Raw genomic sequence first — 24,160 nt, 5'->3', positions numbered from 1 at the left:
TCTTTAAAGGATCAGGGAACATGACAGGAGAATTGTGAAGAAGTTTGTATTCAATGTTTGATGATGATAGAAAACACAGAACTGAAATTTTTTATGACTTCTATGGCATCCTGGTTGATTTTAAGGAGCAGTGTTTCAGTTTTCCTACTCATCACTAAGCCAACTGTCCTATTTCTGCTCATTTTTAATCCTATCTTACCTAACTTCATCTTCCAGAGATCTAACTTTGTACCTTGGATTCTGTGTCCATCAAAATATAACATCAGCAAAGACAAGTGTATTTGTAATGATGTATTGGAAGAAAATAGCAAGGGTAGGAGCAAGGAAGAACTTACTCCTAACAGAGTTGATCCAGCAGATAGCTAACAATGAGCAGCAAATTATGAATTAGAAAGGTTTCAAACATGACATATCTGGCAAACAGGACATTAATTCACAGAACATTACTACAAATTACTGAAAAAGTACGGATTAAGAATATGAATAAATATAGCGATTTAAGAATCTCAATTGTGTATTGACAAAAGGCAGACTACTAAAATTGGATAAATGTAAATTTTTAATGTAAGTTTATATTTCACTGCCTAATCCAGTCAAACCTTATGAATCATGATCTACGATTTAATTAATTAAAACATATTCTCATAAGAAAAGGTGTGAAATACCTTAAAATTTAGTATAATCATAGCAAACTTACATACAGACTGACCTTAGTTGCAGAATTATCCCCGCCGCTACCACCAGCAGGCTGAAACGCATTGAAGAGAGATGCCTCGGTCTCTGTGACATCGCTCGTGAAATCCAAATCTGAAATGTGCATGTTCATGGCCTGTTGAGCTTCAGGAGCATTCTTGAATTGCACAAAGGACCGGAGAGCAGCTTCAGCAGCAGCATGTTTGGCCAGCTTTTTAGAACGCCCTTGTCCTTCAAAAACCTGTCCATTAACCTGTAATAATAATAATAATAATAATAATAATAATAATAATAATAATAATAATAATAATAATAATAATAATAATAATAATAATAATAATAATCCCGTGTGGGGATTTACCGGTTACCTCCATCGGGCGCGTCCCATTGGAATTGGGGAAGCTCGCTGGCTCTGCCGCCAGCAGAGTCAGAGGGTAGTAGGGAAATAAAATACCACCTTGAAAAAAAAAAAAAACTGGTCCCTTGCCAGGTTTACGGCAAAGACTGGTAAATGACCAGAAGCCAGAAAACATCTTGAGGCTACCTCTAGGGCTAACAACTCTAGTTGTAAAAGGATGGGTACCCGTCCAAAGCAAAGTCAAGTCAAAAAGCATGATGGCACAACATTTCAAGAAACATACCCCAGGGGGTAAATCTTCGGATAAATCCCTCGTCATGAACGCCACGGCACATGAGTCTCATTCGTATTCTGGGGGAGACTCAACATCATGCAAGAGACGAGTCGGAGAGTCTCGGTGTACCCCGAAGAGTCAAAAACTCAGGCCAAAATCTAAAACCTTTCTAGCAACTTTCAACATAAATTCACTTACACAAACTGGCAAGCTGAAAACCCTCACCAAAGCTCTTCACGAAAATCAGATATCCATAATGGCCCTACAGGAAACAAGGTACCCAGATGAAGATATATTTGAATCCGAAGGCTACCGATTTTTCAAGAGCAAAGCGCAAAGAGGAATTCTCAATGGAGCTGTGATGCTTGGAACTGCGTTTGCTGTTAGAACCAAGATCCTTAAATCGGTTGCAAATTTCGAACCTGTGAATGACAGATTGTCTATACTCACAATTAAATGCGCGAACAAAACCTACGCCCTAGTTAACACACATGCTCCTACAAACGATAAGAACACGTCTGATCCAGACGAAGTTGATAATTTCTGGGACCTACTGGATGAAAAATTAAACAAAATCCCCAAACACCATGTCAAGCTTCTTTTGGGTGACTTCAATGCCCAACTAGGTCGTGAACAGAAGTACAAGAAAGTTATAGGAAATTACCCTGCTCACAAAAGAACCAATCCCAATGGCAAAAGACTGGTGTCCATTTGCGAAAATCACAACCTGCAGGTCATATCGACCCACTTTCGCCATCTACCCAGAAAGCAAATGACTTGGCGTTCTCCTGTCCAAGCTCTCGGAGAGTTCCAAATTGATCACGTTGCAATCTCCAGGAGAAACAGCCCTGAGATTATGAATGTCAAGGTAAAGAAAGGCATCAATGTTTCTTATCAAATTCAAACCAATTCCCGCAAACACAAGGAAGACAACCAAACAGATCACACGCTTCGACAATGATAAACTTCGGCAAAGGGTCGAGGAGTTCCGGGAGAAGGCTAGACCAAATGACTGTGACTTTAACAACGCCAAAAGTCTCCTTGTTGAGGCCGCCAAAGACGTTGCAGAAATCAAGAGAAGCAAAAAGCATGCCTGGTGGAATAATACCTGCGAATTAGTCCACCAAGAAAGACTCAATGCGTGGAAACAGTACAACTCTACGAAATCAGAAAATGATTGGGAAACCTACAAAACCCAACGTGCCCAAGCAGCTAGGGTGTTCGGAACTGAGAAACGTAAATACGAAAAATTTCTCATTGAAAAGATACAACAAAACTTTAGGAAGAATGAAAGCAGAGAGTACTACAGAGCCTTCAAACGCAAACTCACTGGCTATAAACCACCATCTCTATGCTTTGAGCGAACGGACGGCACACTGGCGACGTCAAATAAAGAAAATTGCAGCATTCTGGCAGATTACTTCAAGAATTTACTTAATTGCTCTAAACCGCAAAGCGCCATTGAGACCAAGGAACCCTTACTCAGCTACCTAGATTCCAGACCACCCGACAGAGATGAAATCAAGCGCCACATTGCCCGTCTCAAAAATAACAAAGCGCCGGGCGCCGGGGGAAGACTCAGTAGTAGCAGAACTATGGAAATATGCCCCAGAAGAATCACTTGATATCTTGCAAAAGCAAATAGAAGAAATTTGGAACAAGGAGACCCTACCCAAAGATTGGAAAATAGCTTTCATCCATCCATTACACAAAAAAGGCAGCATGAAGAACATCAACAACTACAGAGGAATATCTTTGCTACCCGTGACTTACAAAATTCTATCACTTGCCATCCTGGAGCGTTTGGAAGCACAAGTCGAACATCAAATAGGTGAATACCAAGGAGTGTTCAGAAAAGGTCGCTCAACAGCTGAACAGATCCAAAATCTCAAAACGATCATCAGATATTGTACACTAAGGTCCAAGCAGTGTGTGTCTGTCTTTGTGGACTTTAAGAAAGCGTACGACTCCACTGACCGGGAAGTCCTGCTAAACATCTTAAATGAATTTGGAGTTGATTTGAAACTGCTGGCATTAATTAGAGCCACCCTGACGATACAAAATCCAAGGTGAAGTTCCACGGATGTCTCTCGCATTCCTTTGACATCAAAACAGGAGTCCGACAAGGTGATGGGCTATCCCCGATACTCTTCAACTGTGTTCTTGAAAAGATCATCAGAACCTGGCGGGTGAGATTACAGGAAACCAACTACAGTCCATTGAGAATAGGAACCAAATCCAAGGGGATCGCAACAGACTACTTAGCATTTGCCGATGATATTGCTGTTCTCTCAAACGACATAGAAACCGCTAGAGCTCAAGTTGAAATTTTAAAGGAAATTGCCGAACAAACTGGTTTGCAGATATCGTTTGAGAAAACAGAAGTAATGACTAACATCACAGAGGCTCCACCAAAACTCCATACAAAATACGGGGACATCACCCGAGTAGACAAATTCAAATACCTGGGCGAGAGAGATATATATATATATATATATATAATAATAATAATAATAAAAGAGGGCATGATGGTAAAGAAAGATCAAATTTGCCAAAATAAAAGTAAGGTTTAAATGAAACTAATTAGGTGACCCCAACTGTTACTGAAGAATCAGCTAGAAATTTGTCCAATCAAATTATAGTGTACCCAAAAAGTCTCATATCATAGCAGAAATAAGAGGAAATGTTATAATACTCTCAAAAATTCCGGTTATTTGTTTCAGTAAAAGATAACACTGGTGGAGTGTACTGAAATAGTTTTACTCTTTGAACGTTATAGATGGTCGCAATGACAGGTGATTAATGAATTCAACACAAGTGGCAGGCATTCTGAGTAAGTTCAAGAAAACGGGGTCTGTCAATGATTTGGCACAATCAAGACATCCCAGCAGCGCAGTGGAGGTTTGCAAAAATTCCATGCCAGCCTGAAAGAAATCCTTACAGTGAACGAGTGTGGAGCACAACTTACCAAACAGCACTACCCAAGAAATGGAGGAAGAGAAATTACACCCATGTAAGTTGCAGGTTTTATATCATCTGACTGAAGATGATCTCAACCGATCAATGGCAATGTTTGACTAGTTTCTGGATCTAACAGACAATGATGAGAATTTCCTCAGAAGCGTGCTGTTCTCTGATTAAGTTCACTTTTATTTAATAGAGAAAAGAGAACTATACCGGTCAACTGAGAATCCACAATGGTACAGCGAAAACTAGGGGCACAACGAATTACACCAGAATTCAATCTCATAGATGAACAACCAAGCTGGTTCATTATGAAATATTTTAAAAGACAATGCCTTGACGAAATTAACTAGTAGTCTAGATGGATCAGCCGTAGAGGATCCATTGGATCTTAATCCAATGGATTTCGCTTTTTGTGGTTACCTCAAATCTTAAGTGTTATGAGTAAAGATTTGTGATAAGAGGCATTCACAAACATGGGTCCAAGCCAAAATGCTCTACAAATTATTAAACAACATGAAATTCCACAAAACATGGCTTGGAAGTGGTCATATTGAACAAATTTTGTGATTTCTCAAATGATCCAGGACTCTTTGGACACCGTGTATTATGTTTAATTAACACACTGAAGATCGGCCCTGAAGATCTCCGTATTAGTGAGGCCAGCGATTGTGGACAGGCTGCGGAAATCTCTTATTTTTACGTACTGGTGGCTTAATTTTCAGCTTGTTGTACTGAACTATTTGCCATTATGTGGAGTAGTAGGATTATTGATGCTGGTGCAGTTTTCTCCACTCTTACAATCATTGTAACAAAGTAAACAAGCTATATACACGGGTGATCGTACACAAGTCTAGAGACAATGTCACGATGGCACGCCGATGGCAACGTGCCTTGTGTGATGACGAAGTATTTCAACATTTATATGCAGATTCATTATCTGATGTGCCATATGGGTGATAAGCCCTGAGAATTCTCGTAGTTTATCAACTGACAGTAGGTGCTGCGCAACAAAATTTTTTGCTTTCATGCAAGTCGTATGTCCTTGATCGTTGACAACTGTGGACGAGATTATGAGTTCCAGGTGGTGTAGTCGTGAAATATAAACTATTGCCATTGCTGCATCTTTCGTTCTTTACACCTTCATGAATTTAACAAAATAATATCGGATATGTAGAACTATTCCCTGGAGCTCCAGTGTGGATGTCTACATGGCACTTTCACTTGCTGACGGACAGCAATATTTGCAATTAATTACATGCAGACCCTTTATCATCGGCACCGAGTGACAGTGAATTGATATTTCTAATGATTAACGGCTAACACTACACGAAGAGTAACCGTAAAAGTAACCTTGCATACTTGCATGGCACAAAGAGGCCATTCCTACTACAATGTGCTTAGAAAGACTTAAATGGAGCCACAAACGGTACTGCTTTGAAAGCTATCACACCATACAGACTACTAAGCAACCTAGTGAGTACATGTTCAAGTTTGAGGTCAACATCTTTAATACTTTTCAAGTTACAGTAGTTTGAGTGAGCAGTGTAATTTCTTTCTTAGAGGTTTGAACTATCTGGGCTACATTGGGTTGCAGCCTCTGTTCGGGGCCCATCCTCCATGTGTTAAGAATAACAAGAAGTTCCTTTAAATGGACATGAGGTCCAAAATTGTTATATGTAGCTGAATCATAATGATCATCCTCCTCCTTTCCCCTTTTCCAGCTCCTGCCATGTTGAGGCATTTATGGCACTTTCTCTCTCCTTCCACCATTTTGCCCCTTCTTTCTTCTACTTCTTGCACTCCTTATAGAATCGATCCATCTTGTTCTAGGTGTCCCTTTCACTCTCTTTACCTCAAACTTCATCATCTGTTTTAGTATTCCTTTCTCTTCCATCCTCTTTACATGTCCAAACCAACTTAGTTTATTCCCATCAATTCCCTCATGTACGTTTTCTATTCAGACTTCCTTTGTATCATCATCATCATCATCATCATCTTTCCCTTTGATTCCTAGCTGGAGACTGGCAATGAAGATAAGCCTTATAGCCCGTACACTGCAGTGGCAGTGAGTGCCACAAGACACTGGGCAATTTGCATAGCATGCTTCCATTCCACGGTTAGTGACTAAGATCTTCGTGTCTATGATGCTAAGGCTTTTCAGAACTTACTCAATTTCTTGAGCCAGTTTTTTTTTTTTGGAGGGGGGTGTGTGTGTGTGTGTGCACTTGATGGAATTTCTGTATGGTTGATTGTTGTCACCGAAGTAGTCGAGTGGTGTTTATTTGATGAACATGACTGAACCAATGCAATTGCCACTTTTAAATGTATTCTTTGATGAGTGACTGGTGGCCACATCTTCCAAGAATAACTATTTCAAACACACTTCTTATATAGAAATCTGCAGTATCTGATGTGGGCATCGCATTTGGAATACCTCAAAAGCCTGCTGAGGTCAGCTTTGAGGAATGCCCCTGTTTCAGATCCATATGGGTTTACTGAGAGGATAAATGTAAAACTGAGGTGGATTTTGCTCTGCAGTACAATGTTTCTCCCCCACTCAGGCACCATTTAAATAAGGCAAATGTTATGACTGCCTATGGAATCTGCTATGGATATCGGCTGATGGCACCACTTTTGTTTCATGGAACAATGAACAGAGGTACTTGAATCAGAACTAGAAATACTTAAGTTGTGTGGGAATTTGTATATGATGATGCTGGATTTAGAATGTTAAACTATTAGTATTTCTTGTAATATTTCCTTTCCATGGAATTGCTTGTTGTACTCTTGTTGTTTGTTTGCTTGTCTGTTTATTTGTTTGTTTGTTTGTTTGTTTGTTTCTTGGGTAATTATGTTAACTTTACTTTATTATAACACTACTATAAGTGACCATTGCCTCCGGGATATTTCCTATTTGCGATGTATTTGTTAATAATAATCATCACCATCATTATCATCATCATCATCAACTTCCCACTACAGTCTCACGGGTAGCAAGAAGGGAATTGGAAAGAGAAGTTAAGGGAAAAAGACCAGTTGGAAGACCGAGAAGAAGGTGGATGGATCGGATCTGGAAGCACATTAGAGAAGCTGGAATGGATGTGGCGGAAGTAATGGAGCAGGAAAAGTGGAAGGAAGGAAAGAAACGAGTGGAGGAGGCTTGTTAACTACACCCGGGCGACTTGTAAATAATAATAATAATAATAATAATAATAATAATAATAATAATAATAATAGAAACTAGGCGGAAAGAATATAGAAATGGGTTTTGTTTGTATAGGATGGGGTAAGGGTTAACACACTGGAGACAAAGCCCAAGTGTGTAATTGGGGTGGGATAACAGCATAGACTAACACGGCCAAGACTGGACTCATGTCCACACATTTATTTACACAGTGAATACCACTAGAGACCAACTCGGGCAGAAACTAGATACACCATTTCGTAGAAATTTTACAACATCTGTACCATTTGCTCCGGCCCTCTGTGTCATTTTCTTGAACTTATAGCAGCTTATTTGCTCCTAAACTCATGTTTCCAGCTACTCAAAGCCTACGCTTTGTTTACATTGTGCAAAATGTTTAGTCTGTGATTTAGGATTTTTCTTACATCATGATCTTTGAATGAAACTGGAATTGCGGCGACATTAGAAGAGATGTTTGATGACAATGGATCAGAAGAAGAGGTAGATGATTCAGATGTAACTCTGCTGTCAGAATATTTTTTTTTTTTGCAAAAGGCATTTTCTTGGAAAATTTGTAAAGTGAAAAAAGTATCATATGTAAATGTAATTGTTTAATCTGTAAAATAGACATTTAATTTTTTTAACTTTTTTTTTTTTTTTTTGCTATTGGCTTTATGTCGCACCGACACAGGTATGTCTTATGGCGACGATGGGACAGGAAAGGGCTAGGAGTGGGAAGGAAGCGGCCGTGGCCTTAATTAAGGTACAGCCCCAGCATTTGCCTGGTGTGAAAATGGGAAACCACGGAAAACCATCTTCAGGGCTGCCGACAGTGGGGTTCAAACCTAATATCTCCCGAATACTGGATACTGGCCGCACTTAAACGACTGCAGCTATCGAGCTCGGTGACATTTAATTTTTTGAGATATAAATGTGTTACAATATTGCTACCTACCTACTAACTTCCATACATTTTTTAACACCTTAAAAATATAGCAGTCTGCCTGTCCTTATGTCACATTAAAGCCATGGTCTTCAATCAATGTGTTTTTAAACTTTAATACCAATCCTTCAATAGAGTGGTCATTCTTATCACCTAAGTTAGAAACTTTGCTCACCTCAACAGACACAGTGAAGGTAGGGGCATGCACAGGCCCAGTCTGGCCTACTGTAGTGTACACCAAGCCTGGTCGCAATTCATTCAGCGCACAAACAGCATTCTTGGGTTGAGACTGAGCAGGACTTTTCTTACGCTTCTTCTTTGCTGGGCTAGTGGCTGGAAGTTAAAGGAAAGACCTGTCACTACTAAGTAAACATAACATTTAGCACTGTATGTAAGATGAAACAATTAAATGGAAATACCAAAGTATCTGAGGGCGTCTTTCTCAGGCAACCTAGGGAAGTTGTGCCATTCCAACTGACAAACCCGAGACACACGGAACTAAACACAGGATTTTTAGATTGAGAAGCCCAGAGTCTTTATAATGATTATATCACCACTTAAAAATGTTGCAAGAATTGAACATCGTGGGTTTTCAATAGGAGGAACCTTGACTTGCTGAATTGGCCACTTTTAGAAGAATTTGCACGTACAGATAGTTTGATTTTATTTTTTGAGTGACATGTGTTGATGTATAGAAGTAAGTAAGTAAGTAAGTAAGTAAGTAAGTAATTCGTCTTTATTCGTGGCGAAGTTAGGGCTCAAGGCCCTCTCTTACACTTAACCACAATATTTAAAATGATTAACGTACATATAATATTTAAATGCAACAGATCTTTTAAAATAATATGGTACTAATAGAAAATTTGGAGATTGTAATAAAAAACTATTATAGAATGTACAACACTACAATCTAAGTGTACATGATAATAAATATAAAACTAACACTAGTGATAATAAGAGACGGAAACACAGAAAAAAACCTATAACTGGCAAATATATTTCTAATTATTATGAATATATGCTCATTCACGCACTCATTCACACTACACACATCGAAAAGTCAGCTAGAGGTATTCAGAAAGTGATTTCGGCAATCCATCTTAAATCTCCTACGAGAACGCAAATCCCTAATGGTAGCAGGTAGGGTATTCCACAGCCTCGCGGCAGTGACTACAAAGGAGCGGTTGTAGGTCCTGGAGTGACTGAGAGATATTGTTAAACAGGAGCCAGATCGTGTATCGTGGTTATGATAGGAGGAGAGGTAATTAAATTTTGAAGAGAGATAATTCGGTACACCTGTGTTTAGAACTCCATACAGAAGAGACAACATGTGGAGACTGCGACGCTCATGAACACGAAGCCATGACAACTCCCTGTAATAAGGTGAAATGTGAGAACCATATCGCAGCTTAAATATGAATCGAATACAGGTGTTCAAACTCCGTTCAAGCATCTTGTTACTGTCTTGAGATATGTCCGTAAGTACAGTGTCGCAGTAGTCTAGAATTGGTAAGATTAGGGATTTTACCAGTTGTATTTTAAGATTTTTTGGAAATATAGTAGAGTAGCGTTTGAGAGGAAAAAGGGATTTCTGCACTTTACGGCATGTATTTGTCACTTGTTCAGTCCAGTTGAGGGCCTCAGTCATTATAACACCTAAGTTTCTTACTGACGTACAATAGAGCACGACAATGTTATTTAAAATAATTGGGGGTACATGTCTACTTTTTAACAAGTTGAGGTTTATTTTGGTACCAAATATAATAGCCTGAGTTTTGTTAGGATTTATTAACAAGCTGTTATTTTTTGCATAGTCATTCAGTCGTCGTAAGTCAAAATTTACTCTGTCAATGGCTACATCTATGTCTTGTGGATATGAGTGATAATAAATCTGAAGATCATCTGCATAGATATGGTACTTGCTATATTTCAATGCGTCCCCTATGTCGTTCACACTAACAACAAATAAAAGTGGGCCCAAAACCGACCCCTGCGGGACACCTATGGATTTGTTGTGCCATCCTGAGTACATTGTTCCTACTGATACTCGTTGCCGACGGTCAGTGAGGTAGGAGCTAAAAAATTTAAGAGATGTCATATTAAAGTTGAGACTACGGAGTTTCAGCAATAGTAACCCAGGGCTAACTGTGTCAAAGGTGCTGCTTAGGTCTAGTAGTGTTGCTACAGTCACATATCGTTGGTCTATCGCTTGCCTGATGTCGTCCGTAACTCGCAGTAATGCTGTCGCGGTACTATGTCCTTTTTTTAAAGCCGGATTGAAAAGGGTCAAGGAGGGAATTTTGGGTCAGGTATACAGTGATTTGTGCATGAATCAGACGTTCGAGTGCTTTTGCGAGGGGTGGCAGGATGGACACAGGGCGGTAATCTGATGGAGAATCCAAGGTATTGTTTTTCGGGATAGGCCTTATTAGTGCGTCTTTCCAAACGTTAGGGAATACTCCATTGGTCAGGCAGTAGTTGAATATGTGAGTCAGTATTGGTAGTACAGCCCCGATGATGTTTTTAATTAATTTTATAGAGATACCGTCATTACCTGTCACATCGGAAGTGATAGAGTACAGCACACGTTTAACATCATTTGCGCTAACGGTGTGGAAAGAGAACTGGTCGCACTCGGAAGAGCGTGCTAAGTTTGTGGGATTAGCTGGTAATGGAACTGGTCCGACTTTAGGCTGAGAAAAGTAATCATTTAAGGTATCTAGAGATATGGTGGGAATGTGCTCTTCTACGGCTTTGCCTATGCCCAGAGATCGTAACTTCTTCCAGGTTTGGTTTAAATTATTATTTCTTGCTAACTGTTGAAAGTAGCGGCATTTACTGTTTCTAATTAGCTGTTTAACTTTGTTTCTAAGTATCCTGTATTGCTCAAAGTCATCTTTGTCACGTGTTCGTCTGAATTGTCTGTACCAACGGTCACGGCTGGCCATAACAGATCTTATCTCGGTCGTCAGCCAGGGAGAAGGGGGGCGGGTAAATCTTACCTGCCTCTGCGGAGCATGTTTGTCATACAAGTTCAGCACTAATGAGTTGAATCTGTTGACTTTTGAGTCAATGTCATGAAAATTACGTATGTCATCCCACGGTAAGTTATATGCGTCATTACGTAGGTCATCTAATTCAATATGTTTTATGTCTCTTAAAATAACGTAGCGTGCTTTATACTTCGGTCCTCTGATAGAGTAACATAAGTACAATAAGTCGTGAGTTGAAATCCCAGGAGCTGGGATCTGTCCGTGCTTAACGACTTTCTGGGGTTGATTTGAAATTATAAGGTCAATTAAAGTGTGAGTCGAGTGGTCAGGGTAGTAGACATGATTCGTAGCGTTAAGTGGTAGGATTTCCATGTTCAGAGCATGGAATATGTGACACAACTTATCCGATTCACTAGTTTGTTTTAACAAGTCAGTATTAAAATCCCCCATGACTATGACATCTTCGTAGACCGAGATAAGATCAGTTAAAGCTGCTTCGAATTCCCCCATTTGTCTAATATTAGGTGGCTTATATACAATTCCTATTAATATTTTCTTATTACAGTCGAGTTCAACAAACATATACTCAGGTCGCAGGGGAAGGCTTGGGTCTGAGGTGCAGATAATCTTGCATTTTAAATCATTCCTGTAGTAAAAGGCTACTTCACCACCTCGTCTGTCAGTGCGGTCATGTCGTAAGAGCGAGTATCCGTCGAGATTTACAGCACATGACGGCAAATCTCCACGTAACCAGCTTTCTGATATGCCAATACAATGCACCTTATTATTTTCGAAAATTGCCTGTAGTTCTTCTAGGTGAGCTGCAATGGATAGTGAATTTAGGTGACAACACGAGAGAGCTCTCGGGTGATTCATCAGCTGTCGCCTCAGAATGGATCCCGTTGCTTCAGAGTATGGGAGGGGTGAGGGTTGAGTTAAGAGGGGAGGCGAGGAATGCGGGTCATTGACACAAGGGATAGATTCGTCTACCAACATAACAGGAAAACTAATAGTAGGTACATGAAATAAGATGAGCTTACCTGAGAACAGCACTGAATACATCCACTGACTATTACATACACACACTCACTCACACACAAACGTAAACTACTGAAAACACACATAATAAAATTTAACAGTCCACTCGTTCATCCTACACAGCTAAGGCATTTAGTTGCGCAATCGTGCATATTTGAAACTTTGTGTTATCTTTCAAAACACATATTCTCCCGTCCTGAGTCCAACAGTTTCTTGGTCCCCAAAGGTCCCTAGCACGATTTAATATACTTTTCCTCACACTTGTGAGGGACTCTGTGATAAGAAGTCCAGTCCCCTTCAGTGCACGCTTGGCTCGCCACACACGATCACGATCATGATAGCGCAGGAATTTAATTATAATCGGGCGATTTCCTTGCGCAACCACTTGTGCAGATGTCCGGCTTCGGCGCCCCAGCCGGTGACAGCGGTCAACATCACTCATTGAGAGCTCAATCGAAAATTTAGTTTTTATTATATCCAAAGATTTATTATATACATCTTCGGACGGTTCTTCCGGGACGCCATGTAGCAGTATTGTCTGGTTTTATGCTGGCTTAAAGAACAAGAAATAAGCATAGTTGGATGTACAGAGAGAAATTTTTTGCAATATTTCTTGTTCCTTGTCATTTGGTGCCGTAAAACTTCCGAAGCAAGCATGGCTGTGTATGGTTTCCTCCAATGACAAAACCAAGAAACAGACTTATTCTGTGTGCATGAGCAATGCCAAGAAGACTGCGTTCAGACTGTATCTCAGGGCATAAATGTGAATTTTGGAAGATTGTGTGTTGAACGTTGAAATGTGATATGCTTTTTCATTCGTTTCTTGCAGCTAGTAAGCTGCCTTTTATCATAGCAGTAGTTTTCACAAAATGTTAATTCTACTAATTTCTTAAGAGATTCCAAAATAACACAGCCTGTTAAGTAGAATATTGCAATTTTCTCAATTATTAACTGGTCTGTTTTTAAGTTTTGAAACATTCTGTTTCATGCCATTTTCCGACTACCAAAAAGAAACAAATTTCAGATAAAGTTTTAAAAGGGTTGTTTTTACTTGTCACTAATTATGTTTAGATTTTTGGAATACTAAAGGACAGAATGGAATGTTGAGCTGTCGTCAAAAAATAAAATAATCATGTGACTAATTTAACCCTTTCGCACTCAGCGCGCCAACGGATCGGCGCGAGAGGTTATGGCGAGAAAGCTCACGGCGCCGATACATCGGCTCTGTCCTATTTAGGGATTTTGGTCATTTGCGTGGCTTTTAAATCGTAACAGTTGATCGTGACGGTACATTAAAGCGTTGAATTTGCGTTTTACTCTACAGATATATCTACCAGCCCTGCAAAATATTTTTATTTTCGACAAATGAAATCTGTTGACCGTGAATGTTTATGTTGTGGTTATCTGAAGCTGTTATTACGTTGATCAGTTTTGGTTAGCTTATGAATACAACAATTTGATCTTGCTATGAGTTTAGTTTAGAGATTTCGTTTCTTTGGTATATCGTGTGTTCATTGTACTTCGCAAACTATAATTTTACTCGTTTTCGTAACTTCGTTGTTGCACGTGCTTGCGTCATCTTTCTGTTGTAATGGCTAGGCCATATTCAAGGCCGAATAAGACCGATATCCTTGAATTTTCAGATGATTTAGACAGTAACAATGACCTTCTTTTGTCGAAAGTGATTTCCATTGTGTGGAAAATGACACAGTCACAGCTGTTCACCGTGCATCGGACCGCAAGGACCTGAGATCAATGACCGTTACATGTACAGTGAATAACTTTATGCCATGCTTCAAGAGTTAATTGCAGCACACACATCATATTGATATCGAATTGTTCAGAATTAAATGTTCTTTCTTTCACGTCTAAGACTAAAGAAGGAAGACGCAATAATGTCTGATTTTTCTGTCATTGAAAACCATAATTTATTTTTTTAAATTTATTTTCAAAATTTAATCATTTATTTTGGCTTTACCAATAACAATACGTCCTAGGTATATTCATTTCTGAAATGCCCATAGTTTCCTGTATTAGTGTGATTTATTTCATTTTAATATCTGTTAAACTGTTTACATGTTAATTTTTTGTAATTTGGTTCGGAAAATCACAGAAATTAGTTTGAGTGTCTTCGAGTAAACCCCTGAATATAGGCTGAGTGCCAAAGCGTTAATAGCTCTAAAATTATGAACATTTATCTAACAATGCTGTACATTTTGAAGGAAATGGGCTTGGCACTTTTAAGTCACCAATGCACAGGGCAGGATTCTTATCATCTCAGTTTTGGTAGACATTATCTGCTGGCAATACCCAATACAAAATATCAAACAAGAATGACTCAAAAACTATGATTAAGGGCTTTGTTTTTAACTTCGCAAGGGAGTCTTTAGATTCTGTTATAAATATTCAAACATAATTTCTTACTTACCGTCAAATATATCCATAGGTAAAGAACGCTTCTGTCCTAATTTCCGGTTATCCTAATGAAGAAAAAGAAGAAAAGAAGGATATTATAAATAAAATGAGACCAAAAATGATATTCTTACAACAGTTCCAAACATGTAGTAGCAGCAGCAGCAGTAGTAGTAGTAGGTTTGTGGTTTAAATGTGGTAGCATTCTTAGTCCCTTTATCTCTATCATGATGTATGATAGACAGACCCAGTAAAATTAACACCAGTCTCCTTACTTCTTATATCAATAGAAAATGTTAAGCAGGAAACACATTGCATCCATCCCGCTCGGTTCAGTTCAGTTTCCCGTGTATCAGTTCGCATCAGTTCGTCTGCCGCACATACCTTCCGTGTCTTTCGGAAGCTGTCACTGAACCCGGCTTGGAACAGCGCCTGTAGTAATGTCAAGCTCTTTGTCCGAAGACAGAGAAATTATAGATTGCGAAGAAGAAGAAGAAGAAGAAGAAGGAGGAGAGAAAAGAGAAGATTTTGTATACATGAAATACATTTAAAAAGGGAACACTGTGGTGAATATTACATTCACTTTCCAGACTTGCTACTTGATGAGCACAACTTCTTTAAATATTTCAGAATATTACTCTCTCAAGGTTTTGAGTTGCTAAGGGTTCTACCTAAAAAAAAATATAAAAAAAAAAAAAAAAAAAAAAAAAAAAAAAAAAAAAAAAAAAATCAAATTTCAGAAAACCAATTTCACCTTTTGAGCAACTAGCAACAACAATGAAGTAACTATTGAGTTCCTTTCATATTTTATTTAACAATACAGTGAAATCTCGATTCTCCGTTTTTGGAGGGACCATGAAAATAAAACGTACAACACGGGAAAACGGAAAATCCAGGAATGAATTAAAACGATCAACAATATGGCTAAACATCACAAAAATGAAATATGTATAATTATAAACTTACAAAAACTCCTAAACCAAACTATAGTCCCAATGGGCCTGTGCCTGCTAAGCGACCGCTGCTCAGCCCGAAGGCCTGCAGATTACGAGGTGACACATGGTCAGTGCGACTAAACGTCTCGGCCGATATTCCTGGCTCTCTAGATCGGGGTCACCACCTCACCGTTAGATAGCTCCACAATTAAAGGTAATCACGTAGGCTGAGTGGACCTGGAACCAGACTTATATCCAGGTAAAATTGCCTGACCTGGTCGCAATCGAACCCGGGCCCTCTGGATGAGAAGCAGGCATGTTAGACCGCGAAACCACATTAATTACTGGTACGCCAGTTCAAAATCTCGATACTTTATATTCAATTTTAGAGCGGAATCTTCGTCAGTTTCCTGTGAAAACTTCTTTCAGTTCAGCAACTTTGATTAGGCTAGCCAAACTCTTAGAAAAATCTAATAACGCCAAGCCAAACGACAATCCACCACAAGTAGTTTTTAATTCTCTCATCTAATAAAATAAAGCACATTAGATACAAAAGCACCCAACATGATGGCGAAATCCCTTCATTTCTTAACCTTTCATTGTAATTTGGTCTCCGGTATACTGTTCGTAGTCAGTTTCTTGAAATCTTGTGCCACGTAAATTAGCCCTACATCGACTTTTAACTCAAAAACATGGTTTTGAATGTAAGTATCGATTCTTAAAAGTTCTCGAATGCATTATATTCAATTCTGCCCGTCACAAATCCAATCAAATTGGAAAGATATAAGAAATATCATCAAAACTTCAGAAATTACGGTTATTCGTGACCTTGAGGTCATCTGGAAAGCGCGCTCGCTGCACGTCAGTACGAGTTGGAAATGATACCAACCATTTAAATGTAACGTGCGCAAATGAAATTACTGCGGTTTTTGGTATTTTAACACAAAAACGTAAAATTCCTAGTCTTACATTAGGACATTAGACCTAAACTGTAATAGGCAATCCCAAGACCTCCCATGGCTTTCTTTTTTAATGTGAAGTGCAAGATCTGTTCTGGTCTCGCTAACATAATCATGTACGATAATGACAAAAATACTGAATTTGTGTTAAGGAGCAGTTTTGGTTCCTGCCTAAAATCCCAGTTACTCTACAGTGCCCTGAGCAAAGTGCCAAAAACCTGTTCGGCAGTACGATCGAAAAAATGTAAAAATATAAACATCTATAAGTACGTTTTAAAGTGCAACTGTGCGAACATTTGACTAAACTCGTTCCGTCTTCAAGCAGAGCTGTGGAAATGCACCGTGTCTCCTTACAATTGTTGTGGCCACTCTCTGCTTTATGATTTTCCGAGATTCTCTTAACAATACCACCCGAATGCGATGCTAAGATGGTGTCTTATACAAGTTCACCACCGATCGCTTTTCCAGTACCGGTACAGTCACTTGCTCTAATTATCGCAATGACGGGGCGTTAATGCCAAGATCCATAAGTATGCCATAGCCGTCCTTTCGTGAGATACAGTTTAATAAAAAACGATTGTATTTAAAGATAAAAATTTCATTGTTCCGTATTGAAATTATTGATGTTAAAAATTAAATAACTGGAAAGGAGGTTCAACCTATTCAATACTCAAAGGAAAGAAACGTAGCAATCACAAATAAAGTCACAACACTACTTTATGCAGGACAGAATGTGGTGTCGTGTCTTTGTGCCTAACAGAGTGTGGAACTAACCTCCAACATTCATAAACATTTTATATGTTTTTATGGCTGATGATGACTTAGACTAAGGTCGAAACCGGTCCCATTTAAATAGAAATGTGATTGCTACGTTTCTTTCCTTTGAGTATTGAATAGGTTGAACCTCCTTTCCAGTTATTTAATTTTTAACAAAAAAACGATTGATCGAGGATTTAGCGTTGATGGGACTGGAATTTCTGGGCGGTTGATCCGGGAAATCATTTCTTCGAGGAACGGATAATGCGGGACTTTTACAACGTGATTTAATTACGATAATCACGGGACCACATAATTTGAACACCTATTCCGGGAAAACGTATTTTTCGCGAAGGGATAATAGAGGTTCCACTGTACAACAAGGTCAAAGTAATAAGAATTGTGTAATACTACAAGTCAGTGTACAGTCTGTCATATTCCATCACTAGAGTAGTTATTTTAGATTTAAATTCAATTTGTAGCAGAGGACTCACTGTTTATTCCACGGTTTCATAAAACGTTTTGTCGGCAATCTGCGGGCTTTCTATCCACTTTTCCATATTTGACAGTTAAAAAATTGTCCAACTCCTTGCCCACAAAGGTAAGTCTCTTTCTTTGCATAGAAACCGTGGACAGAGTTGCTGCATCATTATCACTTCTTGCCGATTGACTTGATCTTCTCCTTGCCATATCATGATATCAGGATGTCATTTTACAACTTCAGTCAGCAGTTCTTCATTGATCATACTCACTGAATGAAAAATAAAACACTTCGCCAGAGGCTCACAAGGTGGGGTCTACCTTTCGTCTTCCGTCAACTTTGCTTGTGAGGGCAAGCTCGACTGAACGGATGGTGGGGGAGAAATGCTGAAGCATGCGGAACTGAAGCAGTAGGCGGCTGGACATTTGATTACACGTGAACCAAATATCCAAGGTCAACTGAACTGAATGGAACGGAAGCAGTTGGAATCAATCTACTTGTTATCATTACTTAAAGAAAATGTATTTTGATGTACTGGTGCAGATATACCACATTCACGAATCTTTTTTTTACTGTTCAGGCCGTACTACTACACATATGATATGGAAACACGGACAGCAGATGAGGGGCAATAATCTCAGTGTCATTTTTTTTGCCCCATACTGTACACGGTAAAGCACGTCCACCATTTTCTTGCAAATTTGCGAGAAATCTGACCTTAAAGTTAGATCGGATCAGGTCTGACATTCGACCTGAACTGCATATTAGCAATACAGAGGACCCCAAAGGTAAAGTTGATTAGAGAACTCTTATAACAAAGCCAATGATTACTAAGTGAAAATAATTAAATACTCACTCCATGATTGGAGATGTCTCCCATCTTTTCCTGTCTTATGTCTCCTGTAACAAATCAAACAGTATCTATGAACACATGGATAACTTATGCATGTTATAAAACAATGAGGCTTTCCAAAACAAAATCTTTCCAACAAACATCACTTTACAGCTCTGAATATATGTAACAAGGCCTTAGATTGTGACAGAAAAATTAAGACAGCATAAATAAAACTTTGAAGGTAAATACAGATTTAGTCCACCGACAAATTGTTAAAAATCTATCCTACATACTGTTTCAGCAAATACAAAACCCAGCTGCAAACTAATTGATATTATCAGAGGAGTTTAGTTATCTGACATCCTCAAACAAATACCCAGCATACAGAAAATGAACTGATTTGGAAAACATAATCCTGTGCATTCAACAATGCTCTATGCTTCTGATCACACAATAGTTACTTTTAGATGCAGAAAAAGAAAACAGACATTTCATACAGAAACAGTGCAAGGTTTTCTTATCAACAAGTTATAAATAATTTGTACTGCAACATTAAAAAATTTTCAAATCATCAAATGATCAAAACAGAATACAGACTTGCTGAATTACAGAAATGCATACCATTGGTCCATTTCCTATATTTAAAGGTATTAAATAACAATATCTCTTTCTAGTGCACTTTAATTCGGTCTGCATTGAACCTCTATCCACCTTTCTACATTTGGCTAATAACTATCACTGTAGCAAAATGTTTCTCTCGTCACCACACTCTCTGCAAAACTCGTAACATCAATCTTGCAATCCTCATTTACATCTAGGTTCATCAAACCAAGTACGATGATGATGATGATGATGATGATGATAATAATAATCATTTCACAAAAAGACTTGGAACCTTTGGCCTTTACTCCCAATCTCAAAGTCCAGGACACTTGAAAGTTTGGATAGCAGCAAGAGTAAGAAGGTTAATAGCTGATTCGAGAAGAACTAAGGTGAAATAATACTGACAAGACAAGAATAAAGAAACCCACCGTCATGACTTACTAATTAGAACAACATCGATAATCAGAGAATTCAAATAATGGAAGAAATAGAATATGACATTACTATGAAGAGGTGGAATTAGCAATATGAGAAGATGAAAGTGGAGAGAAGTAATGGAAAGGAAAACACAAGTCATGTATAGAAGGATAGAATATGAACAGGACATGACAGGATAAATGCAATAACAGGTCAGAGTGGGAAGAGAGTAACAGAAACTCTGGACCAGGACAAGCATTACTGACCCACTGAGTTCCCTTTCTCTTCTGTGTTCTTCAGCAGTATTCTTTGTATCTTTTTTGTCTCCTCCCTTTTTCCATGTTCACCCAGCTTTCTTTTTATTCCATACTACCCATCTTATGGTCCCTACTGATGATGCAGGGAAGTATAAATAAACTTGTTGGGTGCTCAGAAGTAATGGATGTAGAAGAAATTGAGAATGATGAGGAGACAGCCAATTCATCTGAAGAAGGGAATGAATAAACACTTGGAGATTGTCCTTTGATGGTTTTCATGTTTGTCCTTGTCTCTTCCCTTTGCTCCCTCCAGTCACTGTGTTCCTTATATTATGTGTTCCTTCTTATGTTCCTATCTCTCTTTCGATGTATGACTGAACTGGGATATGAAAAAATGTAATTAATCAAAGACTATAATATTATGTTCCTACTTACCATCAATTTCCATGGAAGTAGCGTCATTCTGCCCGGGCTTTATCATCTGCGTTAAGACAATTAAAGGTGTTATTTCATTACAGGCACGTTCTTAAATACTACGAGAATTATATAATTCAATAAGCAGCATACCATTATAGATGGTACATGTCAAACTTACCTCATTACTTGATTTCTCAGTTCTATTCTCCAAAGATGATTTTCCTGTCAAAGCACGCACACACATTAGTAAAATGATAAAGAGCAGTGGGCAACAGGCAACCTTTATGACATGTGATGTGGCCAAGGATACCATATGACATGTTTTTCCTTCCTTCCAATAGGGAAATCAATTACAAGTTTTTTTTTTTTTTTTTCTTTGAAGTTTACCTCTCTAGTTGTAAAACTAGATCAAACCTGTCAATTTTTACTCATTTGCAAAAAAATGGCAATCAATGATTAACAGAAGCAAAACAATCTGTACAAGTACCTACATCTTTTGATTTTAATTTAATGTAAGGTATTGAATATGCACTAGTTTAACTAACAGATAACTCTAGAATCCAGAAATCATAAATTTTGAGCCAACTTGTGTTTTCCGATGTATTAAAATATATACATCTTCAAGTGACATGGTATGTTTCCTGTGCCACATCACAAATTTTTTCCTTTTTTTCCTGAGATGAAGCCATTCTTTTTTTCAGTCTCAGTATAGTAAACCTTTAAGTCTATTCATTCTGTCAAACATGAAATACAAAATTTATGAACACACTGTTACATACATGTAAGAGAACACATTTAATCAATAACAAAATTAAATAATGTTTCGTTCTACAAGAACATCCTCAGATTCTACCAAATCACTCTTATAATTATATAACGCACCTTCGCAAGAACAGTGGCAACTTAAAAAAATGACATTTTTAGTTATGATACGCCATATGCAGAAATAATCACTCTTTTCATCTACAAAGGTGTCATAAGTGTAACACCTTTCTTCCTCACAATCACAGACAATATTATTTTTTAGCCTGATAAAATATTATCCTTGATTTGATATTTTGAAATTTTAAACACGTTTTCTAGAAAATGTCCATTTTTGAGTTATGTCACTATTCTTGCAGAAGTGCGATATACTTATCACCATCGTGAACATGCTTAGCACTCGGCATTGCAGCACTTAACTATGCGTATCACAAAAGTCGCAATGATAAAAATCCAGTACAAAGAAAAATTTTAATGTTTAATGAAAAAAAAAGTCATAGGAAATTACCCAAGCACACAGAGACCTTGTGGACAGAAATACCATTGAAAGGATGTCACATTTCAAGTATCTAGGGGTGATGGTAACACAAGAATGGGATCCGCATGTAGAAATCAAAACCAAAATCGGAAATGCAAGAAGTGTGTTTCTGAAATTAAAAATCTTGCTTGCACCTGTAACCTCTGACTCAAAACTTGTTGGCATGTTGTGAAGTGCTGTGTGTTATTGGTGCTGCTTATTGGTATCAAAGGATGGAAACCACAAGTTTCGACAACAAAGCGACTATAGGCTTTTGAAATGTGGATGTATCGCAGAATATCAAGATCACATGGAGAGACCGCATCACTAATGAGGAGGCACACTGTATTGCCAGGAAATTACGTGAAGTCTTAACCCATATGCACCCATAAGTGGACTAGTTCAAGCTCTATCAGCCGGGCTAAACATCTGTAAGCGAACCAGTACACCGCATGGCACTGTATCATACAATAAAACGTCCTAATAGGATAATAAAACAACTATTTAATTACTTTTGGAAAAGTAAAACAAAAAATAATTGGTTTAAAGAAGTTCAGAATGATTTAGAAGAGCTGAATATTACAATGAAGCAAATTGAAAATAGAGAAGAAAAAAGGATTCTCAAGAACAAACAAATAAGATTGTCATTAAAAACTGTACAACACAAACATGTCATATCTGATGAAGAAAGGGCAGCCAGGTCAGCCAGAATGAAGAGGTTTCGGGAAAGGAAGAAGATGATGCAAGCTAAATCTTCAGTTAATTCTTTGTTAACGTAAATGTATTTGGATTTGATTTAAGTGCTCCAATGTGGGTGTAAACTATGTAAATAAATAAATAAATAAAACGTCCTAATGCTATTAGCTGCAGGCAAAGCATTTTGCAGTTGAAACTCTAATCTAGATATCATGATTGATTGATTTCCAACATTCTTGCTCTCTCTGTTGTTTGGTTTCCGAGGTGAATTGATCTAGGTATAATATTTCCACATATTCAATACTACACATCATAATCTTATAGATTGGCCTGGTTGAGTGGCTCAGACGGTTGAGACGCTGACCTTCTGACCCCAACTTGGGAGGTTTGATCCTGGCTCAGTCCGGTGGTATTTGAAGGTACTCAAATAAGTCAGCATCGTGTCGGGAGATTTACTGCCATGTAAAAGAACTCCTGTGGGACTAAATTCTGACACCTTGGCATCTCCGAAAACCGCAAAAGAAGTTAGTGGAACGTAAAGCAAATAACATTATTATTTTTATTAACCATATAATACTCACAATACAACACATCATTGACATTCTTCCCGCCATTACTCATGTATACAACACGAACCTCACAAGTGGCCTCTTTCCAGAAATGTGGAAAAATGCCATTATAAAACCTGTTCCCAGAACTTCCTCACCTGTACTTATAACAGATTATCGACCTTTTAGCATACTTTCGTCTCTCTCCAAGCCTCTTGAACGCATAGTACATGTGCAACTAACAGACTATTTAAATAAATACAAACTATTTGACCGTTTACAACTGGGATTCAAAAAGGAACACAGTACGACCACTGCCTTGCTGAAAGTTACGGACGACATGAGAGATGCTATGGAAGAAAGGCAGGTGACGTTACTTACACTTCTTGATTTTAGCAACGCCTTTGACACAGTAAATATAGGAAGTACTGGTTGCTAAACTGAAATCACTTCACCTTGAACAGACAGCTCCAGAATTCTTTCTCTCTTATCTTACTGAACGAAAACAACGCGTAATTCTTTAGAATATGTCATCTGAATGGGTAATGAAATATTCAGGAGTACCGCAAGCTCAGTACTTGGACAAGTTCTCTTTGTTATCTATAGTCCGCACGGCCTTACTTCTAAATTGAAGTTTTGTAAAACAAATGACCATCGCCTTTCCTCTGTTGCCAGCGCGCTACGCCCGCAAGAACAGCTGATGCAATACGACCGCTGCAAACAGCCCTTGTAAAATGTAATACCGTACTCAGAAAAACTAATGAATATGGATTGAAAACAAATTCACAAAAACTACATATACTAACAACATCTGACACTAATGAGAGAATATATTATTAAGAATAAAAGAGAATGAGGAAATAACACATCATTCACTGCCAATGGCTAGCAAAGGAAGGAGGTTATGGCCTACAAAAGGAACACTCCACTGATCTCAGAGTCACTAGAGCCCTCCAACAATATGAATAACACATTAATTACTGAAGGAAAAAGCAAAATATTGCAAAGAGTACCGAATACCATACACTCTGAGCGAGATAGGTTTACCACGTAGCGAATATAAATATTAGAGTTGGCAACTGGGTTTCGAGATCGTGCTCTGGCGATGTAAATCG

The 24,160-nt window shown here is 38.3% G+C and overlaps 1 protein-coding gene across 1 annotated transcript in view; it reads right to left on the bottom strand.

The window, feature by feature from the left end:
* Adar (Adenosine deaminase acting on RNA) overlaps positions 1-24,160 on the bottom strand; it is a 164,840-nt gene that overhangs the window by 76,358 nt on the left and 64,322 nt on the right. The window contains exons 7-12 of the mRNA XM_067156056.2: positions 20,701-20,744; positions 20,541-20,586; positions 18,850-18,893; positions 14,879-14,930; positions 8,595-8,752; positions 706-946 (exon numbers count right to left, since the gene is read on the bottom strand). Of these exons, the coding sequence (XP_067012157.2) occupies positions 706-946; positions 8,595-8,752; positions 14,879-14,930; positions 18,850-18,893; positions 20,541-20,586; positions 20,701-20,744 (585 nt within the window). The remainder of the gene's footprint in view (positions 1-705; positions 947-8,594; positions 8,753-14,878; positions 14,931-18,849; positions 18,894-20,540; positions 20,587-20,700; positions 20,745-24,160) is intronic.

The sequence above is a fragment of the Anabrus simplex genome, chromosome 12 (assembly GCF_040414725.1).
Source record: "Anabrus simplex isolate iqAnaSimp1 chromosome 12, ASM4041472v1, whole genome shotgun sequence".
In the NCBI taxonomy this organism is placed as follows: domain Eukaryota; kingdom Metazoa; phylum Arthropoda; class Insecta; order Orthoptera; family Tettigoniidae; genus Anabrus; species Anabrus simplex.
The sequence above is the reverse complement of the archived record's forward strand: the minus strand, read 5'-3'. Positions and strand labels throughout refer to the sequence as shown.